This window comes from Antedon bifida, chromosome 3 (genome assembly GCF_963402885.1).
Source record: "Antedon bifida chromosome 3, ecAntBifi1.1, whole genome shotgun sequence".
Lineage (NCBI taxonomy): Eukaryota > Metazoa > Echinodermata > Crinoidea > Comatulida > Antedonidae > Antedon > Antedon bifida.
Window position 1 is genome coordinate 2,976,096 of NC_136228.1, and position 21,791 is coordinate 2,997,886.

Here is a 21,791-nt window from a genome sequence, read left to right on the forward strand (position 1 = left end):
TGAATGGGGGAAAACATTTTTTACAAATCATGCGTAGGCCCAACTTTCCACTGATACAAAACACATTAATTATTTTAAAGGTATAGTAGTAGTAGAGTGTACACTTGATATGTACTACTGAGAAAGTATAAAAAAATAAATACAGTATTTTTGGGAGAAAGAAAAAATAACACCCCTTATTCGAAAATGGATAGGTTTATTGTGATTTCTCAAAATGTAAACCAGTTTTCACCAGCGTGCACTGACTGTTAATCTGTGCCCGTATATGTACGTGGCGAATCGAAATTACATTTATATAATTTAATTGCACTTCATTCATTCAAAACAAAAATGAGATTAACATGTCTGCTGCATGGATGGATAAATACAATCAAACTGTGTACACCGATCGGATTTAGTGTTAGCTCATTTCTTTCCATTGTATCTATTTGTTGAAAATAAAATCAATAACTACAATATGGTTAATTAACATTTTATTGAATATTTCTTTTACATTTTGCGAATGAACAACTCAATTACAAATCTAATCAGAATAGAAGATCTGCTGATGAGCAGCATGGGGGAGCAGACTGCGCGTCAATGAATCGGATGCACGCGGAGGTGTGTCGGGTCAATTAAATGACGTCATTCCGGATGTTTTGACGACACATCAGACTTTGAGTGTTCAGTCAGCCATTTTTTACTCCTATCTTAAACTAATTAAAATTAACCCTAAAATGATACTGAAAACACTGATTGTTTGATTTATAATTGTAATAAGCTGTAAGTAATTTAGATTTCTTGCGTTGATTAGAAGGTATTCAATTGTTCATGGCTAAACCAGCAGAGTAGAGTAGCCTCACCTCGTCTCTAATAATAGCACACAGCAAATCACACGGAAGAAACCACCTGCTGCTGGACCTCCTTGATGTCCTCCCTGTTAGCAGTGTAGACTAACCTGGCCTAGGCCTAGTTAGGACGCTTTGAATTTACTAAAATGTAGCTGGTTAGACTTCAAATTTGCATATGGCTTGGAGAAAATATATACTCTGGGCATTTGTTGAATTGTATATTGTTCTTTTTTTCTTTTATACGATTCGTTGATTGATAGAAAATCAAAATTGTGTTAAAACATGATGAAACGACTATCAAAGCGGCTGTCTTCTGCATTGTTTGGTGAAGATACCGGCACTGTTCATCCTAAAGGTTCTGCTGTAGAGATGCATGAAAAAGTATTTGTTTCAATTTTGCCTAATGAAACATTGAAGGTTTGTCACTCTCAGAATTTATCGTCACCAGTATTAATATTCCTTTCCATAAACTTGCGTATTATTTTCTTATAATGTTTTTTTTTTACCAGATACCAGTGCCCGAATCCAGAATGCTAGTTGAAGATTTAGTTGTAGAAGTTTGCAAATACTTGGGTAAATATTTAGAGTTTGAATAAGGTCATTGTGTAAAGAATACTCCATGATAAGGTATACACTTTGTCTTTGAATAAGGTCTATCTTGTGTCTAAATAAGTTTTAATGTAGTTGCTTGAATAAGGTATATATTTGAATAATTCAATAAATTCTAAATTTGTATAGGTATTGGTAAACAGTATTCAAAAAAGTTTGCCTTGTTTCAAGCGTCTTCAAATTCATTTATGAAACTTAAAAGAACTGAATATGTTACCTCTGATACAAAAGGTGAGTTTTTACGTTCTTATTGTAATATTCATTATGAAATAAATTAAAAACATTTCTGTTTGTTAATTTATACCCCTGTCACTAACATTTATTGTGGTAGAGGCTTTCCTGTAAAAACACTATCTATAGCTTTTTCATTTATAATACCTGAAGTGGATGGAGCTTAACCTGAAAGTGGGTGTAGCTCAATCTGAAAAGTAGGTGGAGCTTAACCTGAAAAGTGGGTGGAGCTTAACCTGAAAAGTGGGTGGAGCTTAACCTGAAAAGTGGGTGGAGCTTAACCTGAAAAGTAGGTGGACCATAACCTGAAGTGGAACGTGCTATTTTTTTTATAAATTAACTTTAATTGCAAATTAATTTAACTGGAAAATGTTATATTTTGTCTCAGGATTGGCACTTAGAAAATGGTGCTTTGATCTAGAAGATGAAAAACAACTCATGGAAATAGAGGGTGCTCTGCCTCTTTTATACCATCAAGCCAAACATGACATTGGTACTGGAAGGCTACAACTAGATGATAGTACTAAAGCTAAGCTTGAAGGTATAGCAGTAGAGTTAGTACTACTCTACTACATCTCCAATAATATAATTAAACTGTTTCAATACCTAAGTATATATTCTTATGTATTTTCAGCATGACATATTATTATAACATTTATTCTTTTTCAGAATTAATTGTTCCAAAATCAGAGACGTATCATCAATATCTTAGTATATGTCAAGAAATTGACGACTACTTTGCAATTGAGTTCAAAGGTTGTGACCTTAGTCAAGAGGTCAAGATAAAGTCACTTCAAGTTAGTTTAAATTCATTTTATGTTAATTTTATATGTCAACAGAAAAACAACACCAACAAATAGAGGGCTCACAACCACAAGTCATGTACATCACCAAATGATGATTTAATGTTTGTTTTGTCTTTTCAGCTGAGGCCAGGAACAACTTTTTCAGTTGTTTTGTTTGATAGAGGAATAAGGTTACGTATCGACAACACAGACTATCTTATATCATGGAGAAAAATATTAAGGTAGCTAGATACTCTAATATTATTACCAACTTTGTCTTGTGCACCATAAAACAGCAGTTTCCTTATGTCAGCCATACTTGCTAATCTAATAAAAAAAGAATAACTTTAACAATACAATGAATTTACATAATGGTTAGTTGAAAGTTAGTCAGCACCCGCTATATCTGTTTGGGTTGTTTAATAAATTTCTATTTTTTCAGTTGGACACGTGTAGAAGATGAAAAGAGAATTGAATTTGAAGTGTACTCACCTAGTGAGGATAGTTACAGTACCTTATCAGTAGAGACGGTAGAAGCGCATTACATGTTGGATGTCCTTATGGAACTTATTAAACATTTACAGGTAAGATGAAGATTCAATCAGTATACCTATTGTAAATAAGAAAAAGCCGTTGTGCTAGACTTGAATTGTCCCCTGAATAGGTGTTGGCCATAGTGTTAATATACATACATTATATTGCCCCTTGTTCGTTACACAAAAGTGTCCCCTTAATAGAGGTGTCCCTTTAATCTGTGTCCCCTTAATAGGTGTCCTTTGATATGTGTCCCTTTAATATATGTGTCCCCTTAACAGAGATGTCCCTTTATATGTGTCCCTTTAATAAAGGTGTGTCCCCTTTATATGTGTGAGGTGTTCTACTGTACATGTTATTCTTCCAAAATACATTAATTCAACATTTGTTTTTGTTTATATTTTTTTTGTTAGGATGTGTTAGATGGTCCGATGTTTGAGACTTCAGACCTGGTCATAGACACAAATGGTAAAGTTGCGAAATGGAAAAATGTTTTGTTTTCTGTGCGTCGGTTCAATGCAGAAAATGAACTAGCAACTAAGTATGAGGACCTTACGAGCTAGACACCTGCACAAGCAACTAGTTTTCTAAGCCACTGGTCAAGCACTGGACAAACACTGGTCAAGCAAAAGATACTTAAAAAGTAAAGAGGGAGATTGCAATAAGGACCCTGAAGTTTCGGATTTCCTAACTACAGCAGTCTTTGAACTAAGGCTATTGCAGTATATGATTTAAGTACCACTGTCCCAAAACTGTTTTCTCCATATCTTATTCACACCGGTTCCTTCCCACTTCTCCATGTATCCGGGCCATAATCATTCCCAATTCATGTATTTCCCTACACAAACGGTACTATAATCACAGTTTTGAGACAAATCATTAGCGTAACATATGCCTGTGGTTCAGCAATCCTAAAGCTCTGTCTACACTATCAATTTAGTTTGACAAAAAATGTGATGTACCCAAATATGGTAGTGATATGACACCATCATATCCATATATGGGCGACATCACAAAGCTTGATAGTGTAGACAGAGCTAAAGGGGTTCTCCTCTGGGTAGTTGCATTGGGCTGGCCAAGCTCTGAGGGGCTTCCAACTTCAAAAACTGTTTTCTTATAGTATTCAAGAGTATTTGATTGTTAGCCAGAGTATTTAAGTTGGTAGCAACACTTTCTTAAGACTAAATGATGTAGGACAGTAAATATTAGTCTATCTGCTAAATGAATATGAATGGTCCAGGTATGGAGGTATGATATTTATTAATGCAGCTGTGTGCATATGCTGTGAAAGCCTTTTTTCTTAAATCTGTCAGGGAAGAGTGACTTCCCTGAATTTGTAATCAACTTTTGTATTCAATTATATAATTATTTTAATAATCTATACATGTGTATATAATGAAATTATTACCTTAAATTGCAAATATATGAAAGTGCAATTATGAAGATAATTTTTGTTATAATTTTGTACATAGTATTTTTATAGATAAGAACAATTAAGACCTATAATTGTTATATTATCATTCTGTTGTGATTTCAACATTTTTAATAAATTATAATTCAGCTACATGTATAATTACATTTTGCAATTTTTATTTGATTAAGATTACAAATCATCAATAACTTCATAGCACTGTTTTTTGATGTAACAATAGAGGGCGATAGACATGTTTTTGTTATTTACGTTTACACTAAACTGTTACGTGTGCGTGTATTTTATTCAAAAAAAAAAACTACGGTAATTTTTGTATACATAATAATATATATAAACAATGTTTTTTTAAACATTTTTTTATTAATAATTGTATTTAATATACTTTGGAGTTGTACAGAATTGTTACGATAAATATCCACCAAAACGCTCTGATGAATAATAAATGCTGCTACATAGGAAAATCACTGTATAGTTTTAAACCGAAACACCCCCATATCTAAGTGGTAGAGTCTAAAAGCGGAAAGGGTTTTTTTTACAACCATTCTGCTATCAGGAAGAAAATCAAAACAAACGCAAAAACATCGCACATATCCCCTGTTCACAACCGGATTAGCTTGCTACTTCCGTGTGTGAACGAATAAAATCAACAGGTTTTCTGATATTTGTGGTCAGACGATCTTTAACATCAGTTTTCGCGGTAGTTCTCACCAGAGAGAAAAAAAGTCTTTCAAATACAATGCCGTCTACTGTGCTGGACAAAGCTGACTACCAAGGTAAGGCATTGCAATTGTATATTTTATAAAAAATGACAATACTATCTTTTTTTTCTTTGTATATTTTTTAAAGTGAAGGGTGACTTTAATTGCTACGGTCGCAAGCTGTAGTGATGGTCGAGTCATCGGATACAGGATGGGTTAGTCATGTCGACTTCGGGGAATGCTTTTAATAAACGACAGACACAGAACTATGCAATGTATATTACGTGTTGAATGTATATACAAGAAAAAAACCTGGGTTTCAGAACGTTATTAAATGCAACCATGAAAATATGTTTACCATATACAGTAGTTGCAGACACATTACAATCGTGTTAAAATCTACGGCTCAGGTTGGTTCGTTTCAAGGTAGACCTCGATCCCCTTTGAAATTCGTTTTAAGGTTCGTTGTAGACCTGTACCTTGAAATTTAAAATCAATTTGTTGATATACATGTCTATACTTATAAAACTAGTAGAAGACGAACGCGTCTAAATGTCGATCCAATAAATAGTATTTTTAAAGTCCATCATCTATCATTATCCCTCAACTATCCTATAACAGCAATTTCCAATAAAGCTTGTGTAATCATAAAATAATTTATATATTATTTTTTCCCAATTCAATCACACTTCCTCCCATATATTTTGTATAAGAGGTATAGAGTTATCGTAATTGATACGGCCTGCTTTATTAATAAACAGAGCGTGAATATTTTCACTTTTGATAATAAATTGTGTTTTTGTAGTTTTCGATGCATCACGTGGAGAACCTATTATTTTGTTCAAGTTTTAATAATCAGAAATACCTTACTTTGTTATTATTATAAAAGCCTTGGCTTTTTAATTATTAACTCGCAATACGGAACTGGGAAGTGTTATTATTATTATACATTTTCATTTGCATCCGAGCTTGTTTATATTATAATAATTTTAAAGTAGGGCGGGGGGGGGGGGGCGGGAACCTTAATCAAGGGAGCTGTAAAAATAAATTATCCATGGGTTTCAAGGAAGTTTTTTGAGGCTTAACATTTTCTTTTAAAAAAGCCACAGAAAGAGTGAAATTACGTAATTTCACTCCCCTGTCAATAGGCCATAATTAAATGTACTGTGTTCCTCTAATGAGGTGGGGGTAGGGGGGGGGAGGTGTGTGAGCATGTGACACACTTTGGTCTAAATGTGTTGCTGACTGAGGCCCTGGGGGATGCACGTGACACATCAGACCATTCTTTCTGATGACAAGATAATAATGATACATTTATCAGTGCGACTATATAAGAGGAAACGAGGAATTAGAGATAACTTGTTGTGCTAATTGAGATTCACAAAGTTATATCCTATAGAATCCAATTTTCATGAGTAACTTACTAGTCAATAAACGTAGACAAGTATTTCACACTTCACTCAACTAACAAACCGTTACATCACAATTTGCTATTTATCTGAATACCATGAATGAAACTTTATCAATGATTATAACAAGATATTAGGCCTATTAAAACTACACTACACGAAGTTACTCGCAGAATAGATGAGTCGCGGTCCGCGTGTTAGACAGGTGGTCTAGTTTTGATCAATTTTAATCATTAGTAGGCCTACAGCTCAGCGAATAACTGGCAGCATCTGTCCTTCGATATAATACCATATTGTATTTATAAATTGGTTGATGAAAAATATGCGTTTAATATCTAAAGCAGATACAGTCTCATTAAAATAACAGATTATGTCGGAGAACTGCGGGCACCAACATATTCTGATCTATTTGTATCTAATCAAAATCATATTAAACATGTTAGGCCTATAACAAAATCTGGAAATTCACTTTACAGTATTTATCTGTGGCTGCGAAAGAATGTACATTGTACACTAATGTTGGTATTTGTCGCAGCCAGACATACGATCAAAGGACTGTTACGAGTTCCTATCTTGGCAAGTCGAGCTCAGTGTCCTGTTGTTGGATTGCCTTGATTGACGTACAGTTCTACTAGGGTAGGCCTACGTCATTGACATGCATATTCAAGAGCGTCATTTTGGTGATGAAAACAACTATAGGCCTATATTATTATTAACCGTTCTGGTAGCTCTTCATTCCAACAATTGTACCGTTGAACCAGGAAATTATGTTAGATATTTATTGAAATGGGAAAAAATAAGTGCAATATTTCTATGTTATTGGCCCGTATCATTCAACAACAACATTTTATTAATATATAAAATATTTATTAATATGAAACCGAAAGAACAGAATCAACTTAGCATGTACATTATTCAAAACAATGAATAGGCCTATAATATTTACAAATTCGGTATTTCGACACGTACTACCAAAGGATTTCAAGAAACAAAAAGTCATCCTTATATGATATTTCAAAATAATTTGATGCCATCGTCAATCAATAGGCCACGGAAGTAAACATGTTCCAAAATGACCAAGCAAAGTAACCATTAATTTCGACAAAGGCCTTATCCTATCTGAAGCTATAGTAGGGCGTACGAACTAAACCCATCCTAAAAGATAAGACATCATTTTTATACGATTCAATAATTTCGTGACGTCATGAATATGAATTAAAGATATGCAATATGCATGCACGTGTATTTATTATTAATTTAACTTCGTAAACATAGATTAAAATGGGGAAAGGACAAATATAATTTCCATCGTTTTTATGAGACAACGCGAGCACAACAACTTCTGTTTGTGAATCGTGCCTCAATATGGACCTTGATCGTTTTTGCAGATATCATAATAATGCTCTTCCTTGTTACAGAAAGCATGCGTCCGATTAATGTGTTACGTATAGATAATGGTGGAACATCATGTACAAAAGAAAATAATTTGTGTTCAGGCTTAATTCGCTCATACGACGACACTCCTTTCCGGGTCCTTGTTATCCTGTGTTTAGTCTCTACACAGTATGAAAAGCACCGTCAAAATAATTCGGAAATGATTTTTAATGGCACAAATGGATTTAGACGGTATAATGTTTCATTTTTATCGTAATCATTAATGAAATAAAGGGTACATCATTAGGCCTACGACAAGGCTGGGTTTCCTCTGCTGTGCGTCTTCATCTAAAATTTAAGTTGAAATTCCACTTTCATTTTGTACTATCATTATTACAATACAAGTTCTGTATTGTGTATTCTGTCTTTGAGCATGAGCAGGTATGTGACTGACCACAGTTTGTGTTCAACCCCAAATTGGGATGCCTATATATAATTTTGAAACACCCATTCAAATTGAGTATAATACAGTTAGTGATTGGTTTTGATTTTATATAAATTGGCTGCGTTTGACCTTCATGTATAGCACGATTGTTTATTTTCTTTAGCAATGTCAAAGTATAAACAAAACATGCATGTAACTCCAGGGTGAGCTCAAATAAAGGACACCGGTGCAGCAATGGGAGGCGACGAATACATTGAATTTAACCTCGCAAATAGACTTGCACGCGTTGAATACGTAAACTATCGCGTTTTATTTGATAGATTCGCGTCAATTAATACTTAAACTGTGTTTTGTACTTGAAATGAAGTACGCTACGGTAGACCACCTGTGTGCGTTACAAAAAAACCTAGGCCTAACCTCTTTCGAAGTACATTGTGCATTACGTACGTCATCACATGGTGCGACAGTTGCTCTGGGGGTGTGGAAGGAGCCCACCTGCCTACCATGGACAAAATAATAAAACCAGTACGGATCAACGTTGGACGATACTTGTAAATGTTATTGGTATAGGCTTTTGGCTGGATTCCAAAAATATAATAAATAGGGGCCTACTGTATAATAATATGAACCTGAGGTCGTTTGGTGACGAGGGTCATAAAATCGCGATACTGTTCAACAATCAATTTTACACATTTAAGTACCATTATTTGGCTACATTTATTGATAATACCATATTAGGATTTAATGTTTATAATATATTTTTTTTATTCTGGTACAGTAAAAAAAAGGAGTCATACAAGATAAGTAAAATATGCGGACGTCATGTGTGCTCTGTCAAAAAATTATATTTTTTAGCTTTCTTTAAAAATACTAATGTTTTTGTATATTGATCTCATACTTGAATGTTTTCTAAATTTACGAAGTTACAGTGAGAAACTGAAAATAGGCCTAACTTAACAACGACGGACGTTATCATTGCTAATGGTCCTTGGAATAATAACAATTACCGGTATAGTATGTGTACCTGATGAAACAATTCTCTGAATTCGTCGTCATGAGTTCATGATTCGACAAGTATCAGCTTCACAACTCCACAACTAATATCGGAACACCTAATATTGATATAACTGTACAAATAATCGTGGATTCACAAAACAACGGACGTTATCTAACATTAGAACAATGACTATCCTTGGAATGATAAAAACAATTACTGTAGGCCTATGACAAGGAATATTACTGAATGTTAAATCATGGATGTATTTATACCTCCATGATTTAACAACTAACGCGATCAAACCAGAAGACAACAGAGAGATTGTTTATTATACAATTGATTCCTACAAAATAAATAAATAAAAACCTAAAGAAATGACAGGCCTAAAATAACATACTGTACAAAATAATGATGAATACATTTATATAATAAAAATGTCAGTGAACCTAATCAAAAACAATAGTGAAATTGTCTTTGGAACAACAGCAATTAGGCCTATGACAAGAAATATTACTCAAATAAGATCCAAAGTAGTATAAAAAATATTCTTCATATTTGGGCATATCACTACCATATTTGGGCACATCACACTTTTTTTGTCAAACTAGTTTGGTAGTAACAGAGCATTATTACCCAGATATTGTTTATTCAATTCAAAACCTCAAACAATTACAAAAAGGACATACAAAAGACAAATTGAGAGGGATTTGAACAACTACTCCGAAAAATCCTCAAAAGTATTCTAAATATTGAAAACATTCATTTCCAAGATTTGTATTTTATGATGTAGGCCTACATCTAAGTTAACATTTCAACTGGTTCACCTAATTCAAACCGGATTGCTTCTCTGTGTGTGTTTCTCAAAAGTAGCGTCCTTAACCATAGCAACAAGCGTGGCAGTTTGAATTTATAGCTCCGTTGTGTATTATACTATTATACAAAAATGACAGAACATTTACAATTTGTTTCCAGGGGACCAACGCATTATAGCGGGCCTTTCTTGGCAAATTTAAAACGCCTAAAGGCCAATTTATAAAGAGGTACAAACGGTAATACAACATATAGAATCTATATTCCTTATGACCATTCATTCATAATGACATTTATTTCTTTCTCTATCAAAGTAAACAAAATAACAATTAAAATATAAATAATTAAGAGGCAAAATCCAGGAAGTAATAACATTTAAAGGTCTCCCTCCAAAAAACTTGTGACGGGTAGCCTGTTAAGAAGTTGTAATCATATTGAAGTTTGAACAAACAGGAACAAAACAGTACAGACAAACAAACAAGTAAAGCAAAACAACGACAAGGTAATAATAATAAAATAATATGGATAATAAATATGTTCTTTTGTTATTAGTTATTTATGGAGTAGAATTTGTTTACGCTCAATAACGCAGAGGACGGACGGTTTAGGCCTACATATTCTACGTGGGACAAGTTACGCGGTTTTCCGCTTACAGTTACCGCTCGTCTGTGTAAATTGGCCTTTTAGTATCTTTACTTTGTGCGACAATAACGGTGTGCGCTTTGTTTAAAATATTATGATTGTGAATCAGCATTTTGTCTCTAATTTTTCTAGTTGGTTTGCATTACTTTTTAAACTCTATTGATGGATATATAATGAGATATAATTTTTATTACCGTTCTGGGAATATGAAAATAGTGTACGGTAGGCCTAATTTGGACAGGGTTCAATGCACATGTGGCTACACTAGAACGCTTGCGGCATGCCATAAGTTCACATTCTCTGCACTGTCTACTTTATGGCATTATTTGGCGTCACATGTGATGCATATGTGACGCGGTATTACATAATTTACCTATGATACTCGAGAAATTATAGATACAGCGCAAATAATTAGCTATTCTATATACAAAGGCAAAGGTTGGTTTGTTTATGTATGAATTCTGCATTCACTGTGTATTTCTAAATGGAAATTCCAAGCTGTTACGCAATCATAAATGTAAACGTTAATGTAGGTCACAAATCATAAAACAGTTTTAGGGGGATTCCGTAATGACAAACCAGGAAACCATTGTAGGCCTAAATATAATACAGACAGGATTGTAAAACCATTCAAGATATCTTTGGTGGAGTTAAAAGTGTACTAAGAGAAATACGAGGATGTTCCTTGTAATTGTTAAACGAGGATAAAAATAACTCGTAAGATAATACTGCTAATATAATCGATTACCCTATAAATACATTTTAATGGTGCTACTGTGAAAGAAAACAGGACATGAATAAGGAACTGACTTATATATTCGAGGAAATAACTGTGTAAAAGAAGTAAACACAACTCGTAGACTATAATTGGTATATCATCCAGTCGACAATATTACAAAAGTTGTATTGTCGCTGAAACTAATAATACATATTAGCTATACATTATTATCAAGTCCAAATATATTATACATAATACCTTAAGTCCATTGTACAGTACTGTACACCTATAGGTTCTGCAACTGTCACTAAATAGAACCTAAATGACTTTATTATAGGTTCTCATTTGCAGAATATGGTACTACAGTAGTAAATGGGCGCTATTATTTTGTATTTTTATGAGCACACCTTCAACTTTATAATTATAACAAATGAAAAAAATGTTTTAAGCGATAATCAATATCATAATGTGGTAAACTAACCTGACCATCCTCATATGAATAGACCACGGATACAAACACAAGCACCTCAACAACAGAACACAAAAATCCTCTCACTCGGTGTGTTGCACCAGCTCATAATCTTTACTGGAATCTATGAGGCTTAGGTTTAGTAGCTGCTTCTCACCTTAGCACAAGTGTGTCCATTCCTTTCTTATACTAGTATGCAAATAGAAATATTGTTGTATACGACACATGTACTATAAATGCTTGATGAATATTCAATGTTATGGTACTATCAAATCAAACTGTTTTCATTAAAAAAAAATATGTATATGCAGCCTTTTTAGACGTAATACTAACTATACCAATAAGTAATTTACATAAACCTTAGACTTTGTAAACTAAATGATGACAGAATTTACAGAATCTATCCCCAAGTACGACATATCCATTACAACAGAACATTTGCTATATGCAAATTAGTGAGCACATACAGGAAAAGAGCGGCGAATTGTGTAAATGCGATAGTAATGATGAATATGAATAATTGATGATATAAATATTATAAATTATGAACAGAGAACAGATGGTTGTTGCACTACTGACTAATGTATAACTTATTATTAACACAGGTGGTCGAAAATGGGGAGACGTCAAGAAGGAGCAGGCTAAGAAGATTGACACCATCAACCAAGTACGTACTAATCAAAAGTATTTAAGTGCGATTTATTTATTCAAAACATACCACGAAGGCCATAATGCGTAATTTCCACTAGAGACGCAAAACAACGACGTAACGCAAAATAAGGGGTTTGACCAATCACAAGCGATGATTATTCAAACCGTCGCTTATCATTGGTCAACAACTCGCTTGCGTTGCGTCTACGTCCTTGCGTTGCGTCCTAGAGTGTACCAAGCTAAAGATGAAAGCAAAATACGGGTTCGAATCCCAGTTGGGGGAGTTTTTTTTTATCACAGATCACCGTTTATAAATTATTAATTAATTTCCAAAATATTAACTAGGAGGTTTATAGTCTCTCATAATTAATATTACGTCATACATTCTGTTTTAACAGGAAATTATTGAAAGTGGAAATTACAAAGAGTATGAAGACTTGGAGGAAAAACTGACCTCATACAAAGGTACAGTATTGTTTATCCTTTTTTAAAGTTATATTGCACATATGTTTATCAACATATCGTGCAATATGAGAAGGACTTACTGGGTTACAGAAGTAAAAATGTTATATTTAGCAAAATAAGGAAGTAAAAGTCATTCAGTCAGTCAAATTTCGAACAATTCTCGGAAGTGACTACAAAAATAGAGAATGTAATTAACATACAAATGTTTAACTTTCATTTATATTTCTCACAGTACAGAAATCATGTCGGCAAAAGTATCACGCATATATAATTTTATAAATACTTTGTACATTGACAGTACTAATATTATGTAGGCCTGGGTTTATTATTGGCGTGATCATCATAATTATCATAACGTTGAAGCCAGAATTGTCGGCAATGCTTTATAAAGTTGTGTGATGTATATAATCAACTGTTCTTCAATACATGTAATATTTGTTTGGTCTTTTTAACAGAGCAATTTATCGAATACGACACTGATGATTCCGGGGATTTGGGTAAGAAACGCACATACATTCGAATTCTAAAATGGATTACCTTGTTCAATATGTCTTCTATTGAAAAAAAACCATAAAAAACTAAAACAAGAATAAAATATTTAGCCATGGACACTGGAACGTCCATAAAACTACCTAAAACAAGTCATTTGATGGTATTTAAACACAAATCTTAAAATAAAGGAGGAACATACAATACAACACAATGTGTCAGTTACTCTTCTGACGACAAGTACAAACAACAAAAATCAGCTAAATTCATTCCTACTTCATTTACACATCTGTGGCTTCTGACATAGGGTAACAGTTCTTACTCCCTATCCATTACGTCATTCAATAATTACTCACGCATAACGGATTGCAACTAGCGCCATCACACATGCAAATGGATTTAATGCATTGTAATCTCTATCTATCTAGATCCTACCGACGTTGCGTACATGTTGGAAAAGTTAGGAAAGAACAAGAATATACTGGAAATCAAAAAGATGATTGCACAAGTTGACTTGGATGGCTCCGGAACAATCAACTACCACGAATACGTGCAGATGATGTTAGGAAAGAAGAACTCAATTTTAAGAATGTACGCTTAAAGCCCTTTCTATACTATCAAACTAGTTTGACAAAAAAAGTGTGATGTACACAAATATGATAGTGATATGACGTCATTGTGTTTGTATATGGGCACATCACATTGTTTTGTCAGTTTGATAGTGTAGACAGAGCTTAACATTTATCATATAAAGCGGAATGTAAAATATTTATTGATTGTCATTATTATGAGTATCGGTACTCGTAAAAATTACTGAAACTGTATATTAGCATTCGTTTTCGCAAAACTAACATTTCGATGCTTAGTTGGTGATATATTCAACATCGAAACGTTGAAGAATCCTTCTCATTGGTTGAAGTTAGTTTTGACTGTTATTAAAACATAAATCAGAGATCTAATGTGTTTAGTACTCTCAGTTTTCATGGCTCTATGGGAAAAATGTGACAGACAGCAGAATCTGAAAACAAAATTGTTGTTGACATTCTAAAAATAGATTTGATGAATATGGACAATGGTGCAAAATTGTGTGAAGAGTGATTTACCCTCATTCCCTCGTCTATCGGATATAACCCTAAGTCGCTGCCTTCGTTTATATACATATAAGAAAAAGAAAAAACGTAGTATACCATCTTCCGGTGGGTTAGTAGGCGCTGCTATGGGGCGGATGTGAACAAAAACCCTATTGCGAATTTCCTCCTAATGGTGGGCATAACAGTGTAAAATATATACTATTTTGATGTGTTATGTTATACACATTTATTTAGTCTAACATAATTATGCACATTTGTTTTTTTTTTTTTGCAGTATTCTAATGTTCGAAGAAAAATCAAAGGAGAAACCAGGTCCAAGCGGTCCGCCATCAGTGAGAAAGATTGAAGATTTGCCCTGAAGACGTATACGCCACACGTCTCCAATAAAGCTATGTCAACACTATCAATCTAGTTTGACCAAATGTGATGTGTCCAAATATGGTAGTGATATGACGTCATCGTGTCCATTACTATGGGTACATCACATTTTGTTGTTACATCAAGTTTGATAGTGTAGACAGAGCTTAAATAGACGGATTTAAAGCTTATCTGTTTTTGTACATTAACTCGAACACTTCGATGCTTTTCTTGTTTGTATTTCTTTACATTTTGATGTGGATATTCTAACAAAGTGTGTTTCTTTGTACATTGATTGTTCGGAAAACTGTCAAATATTTTATGGTATTTACGTTGGTTTCGAACAAATTTATGTGGATCTATAAAATAAGAATTTTTCTGAAGATTAGCATTTTTTAGATGTTTTTAAAATTTAATGTAGATATAAGATTGTCAATATAAGTTTTGTGTTTATTAATACAGCGTTTTGATCATATATATTTAACTGTTTGAAATAAAAACAATATCTTTAATAAATAAACAATGATGTTGGCCATAGTTATATCAAGATCTTCATTTTAAAATGATTAAATTACGTTGCATTAAAAACGGGATTATAAACGACGAGTATTAATGTCGTGCAAAATATGGTGTAACACGTGCACTCATCTCTCTGACAACTTGCTTTGAAGTTAAGGCAGAAGCTGCTAAATATTTGGAAAGGTACCATCACTCCTAACCAGGATTCCTAGCTCGGGTTGAACTTTGACCTAACATGTTATTTTATTCATTTTGTTACATAAAGTCGAGGTCACGACAATCAGTTGATTTTTAAACACCAACATTTTGTGCTAAGTCACTCAAGCATCATTTCAGAAGGATCAATTGATATCTCAACCGCTTCTCCAATTCCAGGCACACTACAACATTCATCATTCTCATTCAATACAACAAGATGATCGGATATTAATACCGGCTCACCTAATCTATTCACATGGATATCGATAGCGTTTGTTTTTTCTGGCCTAGGCTCTTCAACGTTCTGCCTCTTTTGTGTTTTCAGTAACTTACTTCGCTGCTTCCTTCCACGTTTCTGTGAATCTTTAAACGTCTTGGTAATTTCCACCACAAGGTCTTTCTTCAAGATCCTCAACATGCTCAACGCTTTTTGAAGACTCTCTTTACGACTACAACTTTGAGACATGGCATTGATTTCTGTGCATAGAACACTAATGTCCATTTTCATTGATGCTACCATCGCGTCTTCAGAGTTACTAAATGATTGATTTAAATCATAATCATCGTCATAATCATCAGGATTATCTACATTATTACCAGCCGTTGCTTCGTTGGTGGAATCACTAACTGTTCTTTCCAAACTCACCAGTTCCAGTCCTCCATCAGTACGGACTACCTCTGGAAAGAATATGCCACTGAAGAACTCAAGAAGTAAACTGACAGACATACTCCAAATTTGTGGAAGATAACTGTATTCCAATGCGTACTTTAACTTGTCTTGCGCATTTCCTGACATGGCCATGACCAATTCTTCAGGTTGGTTACTCATTGCCCATTTCTGAAACCAAAGAAACGATCATTTTTCGATTGTAATCTTGTACAGATGAGATTATCTTACGATGTTAATATTCCGATTTTAATCTTATGCACAAGAAATCATCTTCTGATTGAAATAATATCAAGAGGATCTTTCTAAACATCATTTTCTAAAACATCTATGCGATGACAACATAACGACCACTAAACATTGGGTAAAAGAGAAAACAAAACAAAACCAGAAAACCCAATTCACTCACCGAGGAATTATGAAACCAAAATCGATTGATGACGTAACGAAGATACTCAGAGTTTTCCCATTCCTGTGTTGCTTGAATCATATCTATGGATTCCAAATAACCTTCTTTAGATGATGAGTTTGCCGCCCTTTGTAAAAGAGAGTAGACGTGTAGGCGGGACGATTCGGACAAATTCACTTTCTTCGAACTTAAGAACTGCAACCACGATTGGTTACAATGAAAAGAACTGACAAAAACCTGTACAATATGAGAAGAGAAAGTTTGTTTAATTCACGTCACAAAATTCATAGTTCACAGCAATTTCAAAATACTGTTTTAAATTAAGAAAAGTCTTACTGTCATCTCTTGAAACATGGAAAACTTGCTCAACTAGCTGCTAGAATACCGGAAGTACTCATGGTTCTAACTTAATTTAAATGCGTGTTTTTAAATGTCACCAAACATTTTAAAAATATTGTCATTACGTCGTCTTTACTATATTACTAACCTTAGAATTTGGAAAGGTTTGCTCAACAGCTTTCCAACATGGCTGCTGGGTATCCATAAGAAAATATTCCGGATTCCAATCCGGGTTCCAATGTTTTAAATGACGCAATGCTTGCGCCAAATCATCGGTTGCGTCACATTGCATAATTATTACTGCGACGCATATAAACTTCTCATCAATATAAATCCACAGCGTGTACAGTGGCAAGGGATATCGATGAGTTTTGTATGTCGAGTCAATCACATAAAGAGCCCTCAATCGACTCTTCATCAAGTTACTTTGCCAAGATTCTTGGTAGATCAACATAAATATTGAGTCTTCTTCACTTTTTTCTTTCATTTTTTGACATGTCTTCTCTGATGTTGGCTGATAGAAAATTTGTTGACCACTCGCTTCTAGTTTGGAGATTGTTTCTAGGATGGCGTTATGGTCAATGCGCTTAATCTTTTCAATGTTTATTGCACGATATATATGGTTGGTTAGATCTCGATCCGTTGGATGGTAAGATCTATCCAGCGGATTAGGTTCAACTCCACAACTTGAGAGTTCTTGCTTTACAAACGTATCAACTAACACTTTAACCTAAAAATTAATCAAAAGAAAAGTAAATACAACTTTTCACATTGCAGACTTTTTAGTAATTATACAAGACTATTTGGACACATCTAGAGAATGGCTGATACACACGCTGCTTCAAAACAGTATACGAGACCGAGAGAAAGAGTAAAAAGACCCAAAAATACAAAGATAGCACAATACTTCCCACTCTACAATGCAACCTATGAACGTTAGCACAACGCAAGCGAATTGACTAATGACAAGCGACAGTTCGGATAATGTGATTGGTCAAATCACAACTGCTAAGAATACCTTCGCTAGCAGAAGGAGGACTACCGTCGGTAGCGCGCTGAAGCATGATGGTCAAAGAACCGATACTTGGTTACCTTTTCCTTGGCGGTTATACCACTCCTGACGTGATGGTGAATGCGATCAATAATTTTCGGGTGTACACGTAATTGAAGACTATCCGAAACCTGGTCGTGGTTTTTGTGTGCTGACTGAAAGAAATGGATTTAAATGTTAGATACAAACAATTCTATTAATTTCTCAACACAATAGGAGAATTGTGGTATACATTATTGAGTAACGGTAGATATTGAATTTAAACGAAAGGGATTTGTTTTAACGTTTCTAACTGTAAAGCTTGGTTGGTATGTACGCAGGTTAATTTGACCAGGGGAATCTAACAACATGACGCTGAGCTCGCCTTGCCAAGATAGGAACTCTTAATAGTCTTTTGATCTTATGTCTGGCTGCGACAAATACCAACAGTACTGTACTTATTCTCCGCTGCGCGGTGTCTGTTTAGAGGGCGTGGAACTTATCGTGTCGCAGCCACAAATAAACCATTTTGATCTCTGGAGCTGAGGATCCTGTTGTTAGATTGCCTTGATTTGACCAACCACAGACAACGATTTGACCAACCACAGACAACGATTTGAAAAAGCTCAGACGACAGTTTGGACGATCCTTTGCGTGTACGTCCTTGCGTTGCGTACTAGAGTGTTAGAACCAAGCTTACAGTAGGCTTACGATAAGGAAAATATGAAAATAATAATCATACTTTGAATGGAAGCTCTAAGAAAAAACGCGTTTCATACGGGACATCTTCATTGTTGTGCAGCCTTTTCCGTAATTCATCTAATTTCTTACTCTTTGCTTCACGTAGTCTACAAATAAACAAAGTAAAACATAAACACACATGCGCACATAAACGGAATAGCATTACATATTACATGTTTCCATTAGGCCTACTTCTCTTGATATCGAATTGATTTCAGCTGATTACATATTGATTTAATTGCACTTACTGATGTGGTAATAGCTCAGACCAATTTAATATTTTATACTCGTTGAAAATCAATACTTCCCAATTTGTCAACCTAGCCAAGCAACCACGTTTGCGTGACCCAGGAATTGGATCTGTGTCAAGGGTCGCGTCCTCTGACATGTTGTGATAGTTGTGGTCATCATTTTGCTGTGAAGACAATTCGATTTTAGTTTATTTATAGATTTTAGAAGAAAGGTGACTTCTCAAAAAGTGACGATTGATACCGTAAATAACTAAATAAATTAAACGGTAAGATAAATGTAACGATCATTTTGACGAGGATGCTAACAATGATTAAATAACAAAATTAAATAAATGTAGGAATTTTACTCTCGGGGTTCAAGTGCTGTACCATGGAGGAAAAAATAAATGTATCCTACATTGAAGAACTATGGTGGCTTAGTTATTTTCTTCTCTTGCCCTAGTGGTATAAATTTCATTTCTCATCGATTCGATGTTATTATACAAAATATGGAGCAAATATGATAAGCAATATAACAATAGATAATAACCTTTTTGTCCTTGCGCCAGTAGTCTCTGCCAAATTCACATTCCATGTACGTCACTTTCACTACAATAAACGGAGTAAAATCAAACTTCATTTTTGGCTCCCAATTACGAATAAACACAGGCTGGATGTTCTTTTTCCAAGCGCCTGATTTGTCACGTTTAGAATTTGAAGTTCTGTAAATGTACAAAAGTTTTTTATTTGTACAATCATAATATAAATAAGTACCGTAAGTAAATATATATAAATATGAAAATTACGTAGCCTAGGACTGCTACAATTGAAATAAGCCTGCTGTAGGGCCTACATGAAGTAGGCTTTTGAATGAGACAATAATTCTGGCTAATTAAGCTTTTACTAGTAATGATAATAACAATGCAGGTAAACTTAAATGGTTCCTAATAAAATCATATGTTAAATTGAATTTACCATTTTTGCCACTAATTATAGGCCTACAGTATTCAGGATAGGCCTGCTGTTACTTCAGGCGGCTTATATTTTAACTTAAGTCCTCTACCACGAGATATTGGACTCAAATTTAGTTCACCCATCTCTAGAATAATCTCACCAAACCTAATTAAATAGCAGTAAAAAAATACTTGATATAAGAATATGATACAATATTTATCACCGTACCTTACACTAAATGACGATGTAGTGGCCCGTTTGTGAGCCTCCAAAATCGACTCCAGTTCGTCAGGCCCATTCACGAAACCACGGATGTAGTTGTTGTCCCCGAATATTTCCGGGTTTTTTAACAGGCCTATCCATACTCTATCGCTACTCTCAATAAGTTTAAAAGGAACATGATTTCCAGATGTATTTGATAGTATTACGTTGCTAATCACACCGCTAGAAATAAGATTTTCGCTACTTGTTTTAGTTTCAATGCCAACATCGTCTTCGACGTTCGCCGCCATGTTTACATTTCTTTTCACAATGGTTCGTAATGTTGCCAGGTTGTGAATTCGATTTCGTCCAATATTCTGATTTTATGAAACCTCATTGTTTGCGCCCTCGATTTTCTATAGGCCTATTTGTTTTAGCTGATGTTTGAATTTAAGAATCAATATGACCATGGTGGATCGAAGATAGGCTACGACGAATACTGATTGAGTTCGATGATGAAATATATTGTTTGTATAATAAATATTGGTCTAGGCCTCGTGGTATGATATTAATTTTAATAAATATTGTCATGTGTCATTCATAATTCATAATTCACGTTATCGCACTTAAAAGTGCGACAACGTTAATTATGAATGACTGATGATGTATGATGATGATGATATGATGATGATGATAATGAATTATTTCTGAGTGCGGTAATTAGATCTGCATCTGATTAACAAGGCACGTAGTATTTCTCTTGTCATAGCGGAAATTAACTTGCGTGTTTTATGGTGTCAACATCCTTTGTTGACGAAACAATCAAATTGTCAATAATCAATAATTGAAAACGCCCTCTTTACAGTTATTTCTTTTATTCCATCCACGAATATTATCATATTAAAAATATCATATTTATCAAACCACAATAATAAAGACATTACAATGTTAGTTATTGGATTGTGGACAGCTGACGTAATTGACCGAACTATCTTTTATAGCTGTCTGCTTTGGGTTGTTTACAGAATCTGTTTGATTAGCAAATGAATTACAAAACAGCCGATGTTAAAATAGAACAGTGCTTGCACACGAAGTGCAAGAAAAGTCAATAGTACGATTGCTATTAAAACGGACAGATTTTTGTTTTTTTTAAACACCGTAATGGCGGGAATTCTTAATTGTCTTGATCGATTTATGTGTCCAAGATTAACATCTGATGAATCTACTGTAGGTACGCCTACTATAAGGTTACTTAACGCTTTTGGCTATTCTAAAGCTAATGAAAAATAGCGTGGAAATAATCAGAGCGAACTGTCGTCTGTTTTTTACGCAAGCAATAAAGTCGTCTGCTCCTGAGCAGTGAGTGAATGACAAATTGGATACAACAGGTAGTATACCTAATTAACATTTCTATACTCAAGGTTTGTACGGTGTAGATAATGATATGAACTTCCATATCTTATTGTA

At 34.2% G+C, this 21,791-nt stretch overlaps 3 protein-coding genes across 4 annotated transcripts; 2 read left to right on the forward strand and 1 right to left on the reverse strand.

Moving 5' to 3' along the window:
- Positions 1-637: 637 nt before the first annotated feature.
- On the forward strand, positions 638-4,546 carry LOC144837704 (uncharacterized). 2 transcript variants are annotated; one of them, XM_078692927.1, is made up of 9 exons: positions 638-762; positions 1,091-1,247; positions 1,340-1,403; positions 1,569-1,670; positions 2,059-2,211; positions 2,340-2,467; positions 2,597-2,697; positions 2,898-3,039; positions 3,403-4,546. In XM_078692927.1, exons 2-9 carry the CDS (start codon positions 1,113-1,115, stop codon positions 3,550-3,552), a joined length of 975 nt encoding a protein of 324 aa, XP_078549053.1. In that variant the 5' UTR covers positions 638-762; positions 1,091-1,112; the 3' UTR covers positions 3,553-4,546. The 2 variants fall into 2 exon arrangements, with proteins under 2 accessions (XP_078549053.1, XP_078549052.1); XM_078692926.1 differs by lacking the exon at positions 638-762 and having other exon boundaries at positions 922-1,247.
- Positions 4,547-4,963: 417 nt separating this feature from the next.
- On the forward strand, positions 4,964-15,573 carry LOC144837708 (allograft inflammatory factor 1-like). Its single transcript, XM_078692933.1, has 6 exons — positions 4,964-5,194; positions 12,589-12,650; positions 13,033-13,099; positions 13,555-13,596; positions 14,017-14,179; positions 14,954-15,573. Exons 1-6 carry the CDS (start codon positions 5,158-5,160, stop codon positions 15,036-15,038), a joined length of 456 nt encoding a protein of 151 aa, XP_078549059.1. The 5' UTR covers positions 4,964-5,157; the 3' UTR covers positions 15,039-15,573.
- On the reverse strand, positions 15,260-20,711 carry LOC144837702 (uncharacterized). The gene is made up of 8 exons (XM_078692921.1): positions 20,352-20,711; positions 19,720-19,891; positions 19,188-19,354; positions 18,941-19,046; positions 18,261-18,374; positions 17,317-17,898; positions 16,830-17,066; positions 15,260-16,591 (listed from the first exon to the last, which is right to left on the reverse strand). The coding sequence occupies exons 1-8, from the start codon at positions 20,633-20,635 to the stop codon at positions 15,872-15,874; spliced, it is 2,382 nt and encodes a 793-aa protein (XP_078549047.1). The 5' UTR covers positions 20,636-20,711; the 3' UTR covers positions 15,260-15,871.
- Between the last annotated feature and the right edge of the window lie 1,080 nt (positions 20,712-21,791).